The sequence below is a fragment of the Thamnophis sirtalis genome, unplaced genomic scaffold (assembly GCF_051295495.1).
Source record: "Thamnophis sirtalis isolate CommonGarterSnake01/CBP01778 unplaced genomic scaffold, rThaSir2_p1.2 scaffold_1, whole genome shotgun sequence".
NCBI lineage: Eukaryota > Metazoa > Chordata > Lepidosauria > Squamata > Natricidae > Thamnophis > Thamnophis sirtalis.
The window spans coordinates 129,847,187-129,860,282 of NW_028261381.1; the positions used below are offsets into that span (position 1 = coordinate 129,847,187).

The 13,096-nt window shown below is 33.9% G+C and overlaps 1 protein-coding gene across 10 annotated transcripts in view; it reads left to right on the forward strand.

Annotated features, from left to right (window-relative positions):
• Nucleotides 1–13,096, forward strand: part of NRXN3 (neurexin 3) — a 1,234,604-nt gene that overhangs the window by 536,797 nt on the left and 684,711 nt on the right. For all 10 annotated transcript variants that reach the window (XM_087724996.1, XM_087724986.1, XM_087724939.1 and 7 more), the window contains exons 11-14: nucleotides 3,329–3,448; nucleotides 10,436–10,817; nucleotides 11,064–11,254; nucleotides 12,155–12,328. In XM_087724996.1, the coding sequence (XP_087581122.1) occupies nucleotides 3,329–3,448; nucleotides 10,436–10,817; nucleotides 11,064–11,254; nucleotides 12,155–12,328 (867 nt within the window). The remainder of the gene's footprint in view (nucleotides 1–3,328; nucleotides 3,449–10,435; nucleotides 10,818–11,063; nucleotides 11,255–12,154; nucleotides 12,329–13,096) is intronic.

Here is a 13,096-nt window from a genome sequence, read left to right on the forward strand (position 1 = left end):
TTTCAGTCTCTCCACCTTCCCTCCCTCTCCCCCTCCCTTTTCCCCCCTTTTATGGTCATTTATTGCCAATTTCCTATCTGTAAATGGAATAAGGAAAAATATTTTTAGAAATTATTTTTTAACAGACCACCTGCACTGCTGCCTATATTATTAAACTTTGTTGCTGTGGCAACTTTGATGATATAACTGTGAAAAAAGGTGATGTTGAGCAGAAATTTACAGGAGGTAATTGTGGCTGACAAACAGTTCTTTTCTCACTGCAGATGTCTCCCAAATAACAAAAACAAAAGGCATTCAAAGAAAACAACAAAGCTAGATAACAAAAAAGAAAGAGGTGATAAATAAATTTAAAATGATTTTCAATAATTGCATTGCAAATTTATTCCAAGAATAGCTAAAAAGGCTTAGAAGATAGGATAATCCTTTCTCTTGCAAGCTCCTCTGAACTACTCAGAGTTTTGATCTCTGATTGTCACTTGTTTTACATATAGTTGCACTCTAGAAAGTAAAGTAGTACCAATACAGTATTTACTCCACCCAATATATCATTTAGAGAAAACCATAATCCTTTAATCTAACAGAACCGGCTAAAAGTTTCCCATCCTTAAAAACAAATGTATGAGTCCTGTGGACAGCACAAAACAGACAGATATGAAATTATTTGGCTACATTAAAAAAATCGCTATTGACTATCATTTATTTGGCTTGCCTATTATAATTATAGGATCAGACTAGTCAGTCCTATTGGGTTTTGTGCCTGATCTAAAAAGCAAAATGGTTGTACACAGCAGAAAGATTGAAATTTTGTCACATTAATTAGTTGTTAAATGTTTTCATAGAATGTACCCATGAAGTACTTTAAAATTAGTACATTTTTTACAGAACATCAGCAAGGAAAAAATATGATAATCTGTTGGTCATATTTATTACATTTATGCTATATGATTCTTCATAATAAAGGCAACCAACTCTGGGATAATTTGTTCAGACTGAGTGTATCCCGACTGACTCTACTCAAATATCTAATAGTTTGTTTGTATTTTGAAACTCTAGAAATATACGAAGAATTATTAAAGTCCATACAATTATGGGAAGAAATAATAATAGAATAAAACAATGCACATTTACATTTGGATTTTCAGTCTGCATTCATACCAAAAGCTGTACTTTCACTGCTTAGACATGGATTTCTGCAGTTGAAATGGCTAGTTATACAGAGAACACTTATATAGAGGAGCAGAAATTGAGTCATTTTCTGAAATGACTTAATCAGATCAACCAACTTTGATGAACTAGAATAATTATATGTTTCATCACAGACTATATTGTCCTTTATTATTATCCTAACATAATAATTAATACACATTGAAGGCAAGGACATTTGCTCCAGGAACAACATGGATTGTTTTGAAATTTTTGCAAGGAGATAGTAGAATGTCTAATTATAATATTAAAATATATATTAGCTGAATGCAGACTTATAACAGGTAACCATTCATCCTGGAATTTAGTTGGCAATAATGCAACTCTCATCCTCCAAATCCAAATCATTTGTTTAATGAGAATGTTGCCTTACATAGAACCCACATTTTTATTTTATTAAATTTTTAATTAAACATAAATTAGACACAGTATAAACTGTCCTGGCAGAATCTATGCCATATATGCTAAGATATTCAGTTATACATTTTAGCCACCCTGGTTTTTTAAAAATATTTGATCCATACTGTATTTACAAAAAAGAAAAAAAGTAACCTATTTCCAGCCTTATTAGTTTGTATTTATCTTGTACATTTTCTCATTTTATCATTTCATACATACAAAATTCTAGTCGCCATTCCATTGATCTTGACTCATGCCTACTTTGGGCTTTCCCTTTTATATTCCAACCATCGATAAAAATTATCCCAGATCTTATAATATTCTGATTCATCTTTATTCTTCAATTCCCACATCAATTTATCCATTTCAGCGCAGATCAAGATTTTCCTAATTATTTCCCCTTCATGTGAAGTTTCCCTGTTTTTCCAATTTTGGGCAAAGGCCATTCTTGCTACCGTGATAATATGTATTGTTAGAAAGATTACCCCCTTATTATATTTCTTGTTTATAATTCCCAAGAGAAATAGTTCCAGTGTGAATTCTATTTCCTCTTCGGTTATCTCTATCAACCACTTTCGGATATTCTGCCAGTATATTTTGGCTTTTTGGCACGACCACCACATATGGTAGTACATGCCTGGTCATAGAAACATCACTGAAGTTCAGTTTACCCAAAGTTCCATTTCAGTAGAATCTGCTGTAGTGAAAGCCTTTAAACTTCAGTTAATGCTGTTTGCATATTCCTACACCATAAGAGCTTTTAATTTTATTTTTGTAGTTGGAGCTCATTTATGCACACCACAATATACATGGTTTTGTTTTTACCATAAATGAGATTGTTTTTTCCCCCTCTAATGGCACTGAATTTTTAAATGTATATTTATTGGGAAACAAAACTAAAAAGTGTTGCATCCAATTTTGCCTTTAGGAGCATTGTTTACCAGATAATTTGTAGAAAATGTTTACATGGAAATTAGGCCTGCAAAAATACTTCAGTAATAAAACAGAGGAAGAAGTCCGGAATGATTGTAATACCTGTTGCAAGGCATAAAGTGAATACAGTGGTTTTGATGTGGTTTATGCTTGACCTAATGTGAAGTCATGCTTGCTGAAAACAATCTGGTATAAGTTATCATCAGGAGTAATAGAAGATCCATTGATAATGAAATTAAGAAATGACATGTTAGTTTCTGTGATAAACTTTAATCGAAGAATGATAAAAGTGCCTTTATGGCAATAGTGTTTAAGGTGTTTGATTGGACCCAAGAAGGTCCAGATTCAAATTCATCATTAGCCATGGGAACTCACTTAGCCAGTGAGTGTTCATTATCCAATCACCTCTTCTCAACCAAGCCTATCTCACAAGACTTGGGTAGGCACAAAAATGAAAGAAGATTCTTACGAAAGCCAGCTTCAGTTCTGGGAGGAAAGGTAAGATACCGATCTACTAGATGATAAAACATGAAGAACACATAAATACTTTCTATACAGAAAAAGGACAGCAGTCATTGTAAGAGAATAATAACCTCCTTCAGTTTTAATTAGACCAAATGTGCAAGTTTATTAGATATCTAAGTGCATATCTTTCTGCCATCTCTGAATTAAGTAGCTTCTGTGTATTCACACCAAGGTGATTTCAGTGGTGGTTTTTTTTTCCAACCAAGCAAAATGTTTCTATGCATTTGATGTGACTTTAACACTTGCTTCTACTTGCTGCTGTCTCCAGGTAAAGGACCAGAAACCCTTTATGCTGGGCAAAAACTCAATGATAATGAGTGGCACACAGTCCGTGTGGTACGCCGAGGAAAGAGCCTCAAACTTACAGTTGATGATGATGTTGCCGAAGGTGAGTGGGTTCATCTCTATTTACTGATTTACTGAATGTGAGTCCTTTGCATTTGAACTTATGTCCCATAATATAAGACATAATTCTGTGAGATATACCTGAAGAATGAAGGACATAAATAAAGTGGATCACACAATAAACTATGTGGCACAGATGCAATCTCAGCTACTGATTTCAGCACTATGAAGAACAAGGTTAGCCAAGTAAGCACTTGACTCAGACCTAAGTCTGGAACACTGTATAAAGGATGATGGGAATAAGAGGATTCTAGACTATTTTGTTTATATTCATGCTTTATTCCTGTAAAAAATGAATACCAATCAATGCTGACAATGCTTCTTACTAAGTTAAGTTCTACATTCTTTTCTACTTCATATCTGTAATCATCTCCTATGAAATTCTGTGGACATTCCCAGTGCAAGGAAAGAAATCAGGAACATATTCTATAGTAGGTTTTTTTTAGAATCTTGAAAGAATTTAAGAAAAAAACTGATTAAAAGTTTGCAAAAATCCTCTGTTTAACTAGTCTAGGACAGAGGTGCAAATACTTCACACCAGTCTATATGCAAGCTGGCAGTGAGTTGGATGTGGCCCTTAGTAGTTCCCATGTTCTACCATCTTCTTGCCATGTCCAAGTCAATTCTTATTCATTCTATACTGCATCACTTTCCTAAATGCTACCCTTTCTTTCCTTTTGCTTTTCTATCTTTTCTCTACTTTCTCTTTTTGTGTTCACTGCATTACCTCTTGCAGGTAATCACATATCCTTCCTTCCTTCCTTCCTTCCTTCCTTCCTTCCTTCCTTCCTTCCTTCCTTCCTTCCTTCCTTCTCTCCCTCCTCCTCTTCCATAAAAATATAACTAGACACAATACCGTAATATAAATGGATAATATAAAAGCTAATTTTCTTTTAAAGTAGCCCACCACTTTTAGACTATGGCCCTGCTAAAAAGCCAAGTATAGCCCTCAAGCTGATACACATTTTGTATACAATGATATAATACATATACAATATGTATACAATAAAGGTAGAATCGGTATTATGGTGAAGAAGTTGAAAACAGTCATGTAGTTCTATGTGCTCATGGTCTTAAATGTACATATCAAGATGCACTGAAATATAAAGATGTCAACTTATAAGCTCAACATATTCTATTTTGCGCTGTTAAAATATGTATTTGCATTCAAGCACATTTTATTATTTGTTTGTTTGTTTGTTTTTTCTATCCAACCTTTACTATTTCTATAAATAATTCAAGGCAACAAACATACCTAATACTCTTTCTTATTCCTATTTTCTCTAAAACAACAAGCATGAGAGGTGGGTTTGGCTAAGAGAAAGCCCAAAGTCACCTGGCTGTCAAAAATACATTTTCCCTGGAGAAATTAATTAATGATCTGACTGTAAATTTAATAGAAAAAGTAAGCAAAGTTGAGGGGAAAATGAAAAATGTATGCATTGCTTTTTTAAGAAGGAAAATCTTTTAATGACAACTCAGACTATTTTTCATATTTATGGCTGTTTAGTATACTCATTGTAGATTTTTGAAACAGTATTTTTTTATGCTTCTATGAATAATTTATCAGTACTAAGAAAGAAGCAGTTCTAGGGCTTAGCCACATGATGGCATGTGTTGCTTTAATACAACAAAGCTTGTCAGAAGTTAATTGTGTGTGTTTAAGGAGAGTAGGATAGGTAATTCATAGCCCAGTTTTGATAACATTAAGTTCATAAATCCAAATGTGAAATTCTAAACCACTTTAATTACTCTTACTTATTAAAGCATACAATATAGCATCATGCCCACCGAGTTACAAATTAACACATATGCAGCTTAACACTGGCAATCATCTATATGCCTACCGATTAATACACACGTAAAAGAATGGCTGAATGCTTTGTGTATTGCAAGTAACAATGGGAACTATATGCTTGTAATTTGTGTAAATAAGAAAAAAAAAGATAATTTAATTATATTTTTTCTGGAAGCAAATAATTAATGACCGGTAAATTCACACCATGGTGAAATGGAGAGGTAATTTACTACTTGAAGTTAATGAGCCTGTTCTTACCTCTTCTTCAGCCTTACCCCCTGCCACATTGTTGAGCAAATGATAACCAAACTAACTTCAGACAGTAGAGTAAAACTATTTTTTTTCCTGTGCAAAACAGCAGGATGACCACATTATCATTTTTATGACTTTGTCCTCGTTTTTCTTTTCCTTCTTCTTCTGCTACCCTTGCTTTTGACAATTTAATGGACAATCCCCAAAGTGGAAAACAAGTATTGCAAAGTATTTTGGAATTGCTTGTACATGGAAAATCCAATTCAATTAATACAACAATTTAGCTGTTAATGGAGAAATAACCTCCATTCAACAACCCAAACTATGCTTTAATATTGGAAGAAATCATTTTCGAGATTTTTTTTTTTAAAAAAATAGATATCTTACCATTTGATTTTGGCTAGAGTGGTGTAAAGTCCTTTTTCCTAAGCTGAAATTGTCTTTGGGCAATCCAGCCACTATTTTGTAATTTGAGAAGGTTCTCTATAATTTAGGGACTGGAAACATTTTGATCAGTTTGATAACCTACCACATGACTTTTCCATTGTGACTCTGTAGTGTTTTGCAGCTGACTGACTGATTTCCTTTTCTTCTTCAGAACAAACTAATGAAACAAGGCAAAGAGTTAGGACCCAGCCTGGCACTAAAATCCATATTTTTTTGGTTAGTTGAAAAAAGTGCAGATTGGCTCTGGCTCTTCAATAGTTATCATTAATACTTTGCAAATATCAGCTCAGAGACTTTGAGTGATGATTTTTGAGAGCTGGCCATATGGAAGTGTTCTTAGAGGAGTGAACTCTCTACAGTATTAGTACCATAAGTAATCTGAAAGATTGCTCAGACTAAGAGATGGTAACTAAAACAAGATTATCTGGTTAGTGCTATTGGTTTTAAACTTGTACCTCCTTAGCTCAAGTTCATCTTTGAGCTAAGCAGATATCAGATAGATTGATGCTATTTGAGGAATGCTGAGAATTTCCAAACATCGTTTTAAACACTATTTGGAAATCATTTTGGGGAATGTTTTTCTAACCATACTATGCCAACAAATCTGGAGACTGACATAGTGGCCAAAAATAATAAGAGGCCAATCTACCTTCCAGTTAAAAAAAAAAAAAAGGAGGTTTCATAAAGTGTGCAAACTACGATACAATATCCTTAATTCCAATGCTGGTAAAATAAACTAGCACAGATTACCGCCCTTCATAGAATAATGATGCCAGATGTTCAATCCTTCAGAAAAGGCTGAGGAATACAAAATATTATTGCTGATGCACACTGGATGACTGAGAAAGCCAATGAATACCAAAAAGAACTCAGTATGTGTCTCATTCACTTGTGTTGATCACATCCAGCTGTGGAATGTACTGAGGCAAATGGAAATCTCAGAACAGCTCATTGCCCTTAGTAGAAACCTATACACAGTTCAGGTAGCCACAGACAGACTGAACATAATGAAACAGATTGGCTGCAGTTTGGCAAAGAAGTGAAATGTCTGCAAAAAAACAAACAAGCTCAGAGAGCACCAAGGGTTCCTCATGAAACAAGACATGCCTTATATACTTCTCTCTTATTTATTTAACCAGTAGGAAGAACAGGTTATTCTGTGGGAAGCTGGGTTGAAAGAAGTTGACTGTGGTTTTAAAATTGGAATATATATATATATATATATATATATATATGTGTGTGTGTGTGTGTGTGTGTGTGTGTGTGTGTGTGTGTGTGTGTGTGTGTGTGTGTGTATATATATATATATATATATGTATGTATGTATGTATGTATGCATGTATGTGTGTGTGTATGTGTATGTATGTATGTATGTATGTATGTATGTATGTATGTATGTATAACCTGCATTTTGCTGATGACATTTATCTAATTAGTTAATAGATGAAAATGCAAAGAATCTGCAGAGTCTAGTAATAAAAGTAAAAAAAAAAAACCATAATAAAAAATGGAACTAAATATAATGAAGATCAAAGACAAGAGGTACAATAACCAGGCTTGGTATTGACAATGAAGATATCAAAGTGGAATATAGTTTCTGACCTTTAGGATCAACCAACAACAGTAACGGAACAAGCAGTCAAGAAATACGTCACACACATCCCTAACAGATTTTTTGCATAAAAGTGGAAAAAATGAACTTGTAATTTGTAGTTTTGATGATTAGGCAGGCTAGATTACAGAAATAAGAGTGTCACAGTGTAACTAGAGAGAGAGATTAAAATATAATTGTACTTAATTGCTGTTACGAACACTGAAAATTACTTCTTTATACCTTTATATAAGTCTTAGTCTCTTTTTTACTTTCTTCTATTTTTTTCTTATTGCACTTTAGCCTTTCCTTTTATTTTGCTTTCCTTTTTGTTTTCTCTGTTCTATTTTACTTTGTAGTTGTTTTTATTATTTCTGTTAAAACTTTCAAAAAATATAAATAATATGTAAAGAAACACAGTACATCACAATTAGCATTTGATAGAGCAGCTATGAAGGCCATCAAAAGATATTCAAAGGGTAACATCTATCTGTGCTAAGAAAGATCAGAAAAATGCAAGGCCAGTAGAAGCAAAAGTATAACTTTAAAGAAGCAAGATAACGGACTAGAACAATGGTGTTGGAGAGAAAATGATGGATAGCCACAAAAACAAACAAATGAATTGATTGGTGATCAAATCAACCCAAAGTTCTCACTTGAGGCAAAAATGGCCAAGCTCAAATTATCCTACTTCAGACTTATTATACAAAGACTTAATTCTCCAAGAAGGCTCTAATGGTAAGAAAGGTGGGGAAATAAAGGATAACCAGCATCATGTTACAGTAGCAATAGGGGCACTGTTGAAAGAAGTGAAGGACCAGATTAGAGACGAATCATCATGGAGAAAATCTAGGTGCTTGCTAAGAGTTGATACTGACTTGATGCACATAATCAATCCAGCATCAATCAATCAAAAATTGTATTAAAATTGACAAGATTGCTGATCTGTAAGTAGAGATTTATTCATTTTATTCACTTGATCAAATAATGTGTATAGCCATCAACCATAACAGTGATTTTGTTGTACAAGGATTAAACATGAACCACAACATATACAATCCTTGGCCTAAAGAATAAAAGAATGACCCTAATCACAAAAGCCAGGAGCAGACACTATCTAAATTCCTAATGCAAACATCAAGGGAAACAGCTACATCTTCAGAACCTTACAAATGACTAACAGAGTTGGAGCCATCCAGACCTCAGGCAGGGGGCGGGATCCTGTTCTGTAAGACAGGTGCTGCCACAGAAATGAAAAACACTGGAGGGATTGGTGAAAATTTAAAGCTGAACCTCCAGCTTAGTGTTAGAAGAAAGACCGAAGACTACACTTCTGCTTGTTCACTATGCTTTCATTTCCTATCATAGACATAACAGAAACCTTTTGATTCTACGTGAATTTAGTAACTTCTTGTCATATTGTCCAAACCCTAACAATGTTAAGATTCAACATTAAGTTCAAGTATATGTTTAGTACAAACAGCTAATTTCAAAATGGTTATTTTTGTTAATTATAATTAAGATCTATGATTGTTTAGGGTTGAGATAGTACACTAAAATGTAGTTAATCTAAGTAGAAGCAGAAGGTTGAGATTTTTTTTGGGAGGGGATGTTTCAAATTGAAAAGCAGTATAAAACCCGAGAAAAACTTATAGTTGCACTCTCATAAATTCTAAAACATGGTTTAAATGTATTTCCCAAAACAGCCAACAATTTTGTAGTATTAAATATATAATGTGTTTTGAAATAATTCTGCCGGTCATAATTGTTCAATGCAGTCATAAGATTATAAATAAAAACAAGAGAATGAGAACAGTATCAGTTAACATAATTTAAAGTTTGTGAGAAAAATAGCATTTTTTAAATTATATGTATCATTCTCATCCATTTCTAATTGGTGCTGTTTTTAAAAGTGTGATAGCATTCTGCAGAATGTAGTGTTATTGAATCATATTTGATCAGCAATAAAGGATTGTGACAATAAAATATACATGAAACAAAAAAGATTCTCAGGAATTGTTAAAGATATATAGAAATGGAAAAGATATAAAGATGATTATTACATTGACTTGTACAGGCTGATATAAATGTTGATTATCTGTACATTATACAGTGGAAATTTTTTATCAGAAGTCACACTTTAGTGTGCAATTTTATTTTTTAAAATTCAAAACTGAACATACTTGGTTCTGATACTACTATCCACAAGGACAGATAATATATGAATTGCTGATATTGGTTGCTTTTAAAATTGTGTCTCTGTTCACTCCATTTTCATTTCAATTGCACTCAGAGCTTAATACAACAAGCTCCCTAATAACTTTGCCTATTCAACCAACTTTATCAGTGATCACATCTTTACAAAATTGTTTTCTCAAAAGCTAATCTAAAGAAGAAGGAGGAATGTCAAGTCTTACAAGCATGAAGTCTGCTAATGCATTTCTTTCAGTGGTTTACCTTGCATCTTCTGGACAAGGTGGTGGAGCTTTAAGGCATCCTTATTTATCATTGTGTTCCCCACATGGGTTGGAATGTAGTTTTAAAATTGTCACCCATGAGTACTAAAGACCACAATAGCTGCAATTCCTTGGTATGGAAGATGCACAGATTTAATGTATCAAGTTATGATAGGTTGACTTAAAGAAACAGCATTAGTATTAATAGAAAAAAGGTTCAGGAACTATTTAGCACCCCACCTTTTGGTGACCTGCAATTCCCAACATTCCTAGAAAAAATGGTAATGGTTAAAAATACTGGAAATTGTAGTTTAGCAATAAATGTCATTATTTATTCCTAAAAAGATGGAAATAATTTTGAGTAGGCTTTCTTCTATTACAAGTTACTGCAGAATTTTTTTAGTTGTTTTGTGCTTTGATCTTCAGGTACAATGGTTGGTGACCACACTCGTTTGGAGTTCCACAACATTGAGACTGGGATAATGACAGAGAAGCGTTACATCTCTGTCATTCCTTCCAGCTTCATTGGCCACCTTCAGAGTCTCATGTTCAATGGCCTTCTCTACATTGACTTATGCAAGAATGGAGACATTGACTATTGTGAATTGAAAGCCCGATTTGGGCTCCGTAACATCATTGCTGATCCTGTTACCTTCAAGACCAAGAGCAGCTATCTGAGCCTAGCAACCTTGCAGGCCTATACCTCCATGCATCTCTTCTTCCAGTTCAAGACAACGTCTGCCGATGGTTTCATCCTTTTCAACAGTGGGGATGGAAATGATTTCATTGCAGTTGAGCTGGTCAAGGGGTAAGATCTTCGGTTGGCTCTGGCAATGGATTCGTTAATAGAGGCCTTCCATACTTGTTTAAAACCTAATTTTAATTTCTGATTCTTTTATTTTTTGAAATTATAACTTTAATGACTTCATAGCTATAGCATATTTTCTCTGACAAAGCTGCTTTTGTTTCATTTCCCTAGACAAACCTTTATTATTTGAAATTTAGAATGATCTTTTTTTAACCTTTTCAAAGGCGGAACTTTTATTTTTTGAAGGTATATCCATTATGTGTTTGACCTTGGAAATGGACCTAATGTTATCAAGGGCAATAGTGATCGCCCATTGAATGACAACCAGTGGCACAATGTAGTTATCACCAGAGACAACAGCAACACCCATAGCCTAAAAGTGGATACCAGGGTTGTTACTCAGGTCATCAATGGTGCCAAAAACCTTGACCTTAAGGGTAAGTAATTGGATCAATTTTGAACTGATTCATCCATGCATGATAATAATTATTCCTAATACCATATCCATTGAAAAATCTGAAAGCTGGGTGTGGGAAATATTGACATGGTGAACCATACAGTATAATGATTATAAATACCTGGTATTTTTAGTTATAAAGATTATAAAGGGATGCTTTTGGGAACTGCACTCTGTAGAAAGCAGTAAGATTTAAAAAGGTATTGCACTGGATAGCTGAACTTATTTCTTAAGAACTTTATATATGGCATCATAGGGTTGAAATTACCTCTTCAAATCCAATCACTAGAGCAGGAGTCTAGATTAAACCTCCTCAACAGATCATAAACAAGTGAAGGGGAGTCCAGTACGCAGCCTGTAACTGATTCAATTATAAAACAACTTTTATTATTATTATTTTTCCTCATATTCATTCAGAATCTGTTTACTTGTAAGTTAAACTATTGTTATGTGACACATGCTCAGGAATGATAGAGAATAGAACATAGAATTTGTCTGAGTGACAAACATACGCTCCTTAGTTCTATCCTCCCGATATTAACCTAATATTCCTAATTCCCTGGATCAGTTGCTAGTTCTATGATCTTCCGTCTAAAGTATGGTGCTTAGAACTGACTATAAGACTTGGGGTCTGATTCATATAGAATGTAATGAAATTGTTACTGTTTGTAATTTGGGAACTATAATATTATTGATGCAATGTATAATTGCAGCTGCTTATTTCTATATCACACAGTTGTTTATATTGCAAAGTTCTCTCCTACTGGCATTACCTTACTTATCATTAGCAATAAGGCATTTTAAGATGCTGATCATAATATAATAGCACTGCTCACTGATTTCCTTGGACTTCCCTTGTCTCCTGTTTGTTTTCCTTTAGGCGACCTGTACATTGCTGGACTGGCTCAAGGAATGTATAGCAATCTCCCAAAGCTGGTAGCATCCAGAGATGGATTTCAGGGCTGCCTAGCATCAGTGGACTTGAATGGACGTCTACCAGATCTCATTAATGATGCTCTGCACCGCAGCGGACAGATTGAGCGGGGATGTGAAGGTATAGTTCAGTTAAAATGCAATTTCTTTTTGTTCAGTCCTCCCTCCCTCCTTGCTGTTCTATGCATTGCCATTCATTTCCTTCATAAAGGCTCTTACTGATCTATCCTCATTGTAACATCTCCCCATGCTATCCATATACATGTTCCGTATTTGTAATCATCTTGGATGTGCAACATGTGAAAGGAACGAGAGATGGTTCTGTTGCTTTCTTGTTTGATGTATTATATCCCTATCACAAAATACATTATATATAACAAAACATATCACTTGGCTCGCTTAGGTTATGTTTATAATTCTAATCACCTTAAATCAGGAACAAGAACAGAAATGATTACAGATTTTATCCAAAAACATCAAATAAATAGCTGAAGAAAGACTATAGATGTAATATAATGATTAAGGATTTGCCAATATAAAAACGATCTGGATATTCAATCCCCAAATAAAATTGAGACCTTACATAATGATGAAATGTCTTTGATGTGTATTCCTAATATAGGATCTCAATTGCTTATCCTGCAAGCTCTTGCTAATTATTAAGGCATAATATTTGCTATTCAGTTGTATTCTACAATGAAAGCTTTAGGTTGATTTCTATTAAAAACATTCTTACCCATCAACTGGCAGTAATTATGTATATAAGAAGCAACTGGAGATGTTTATTCATAACCAGACAGTGATTATAAGAAACACAACAAATATGTTAACATTATTTTTTTACAGTTGAGTCATTTTCCACAAACAGGATTCTGCAAAAGTATCCGTG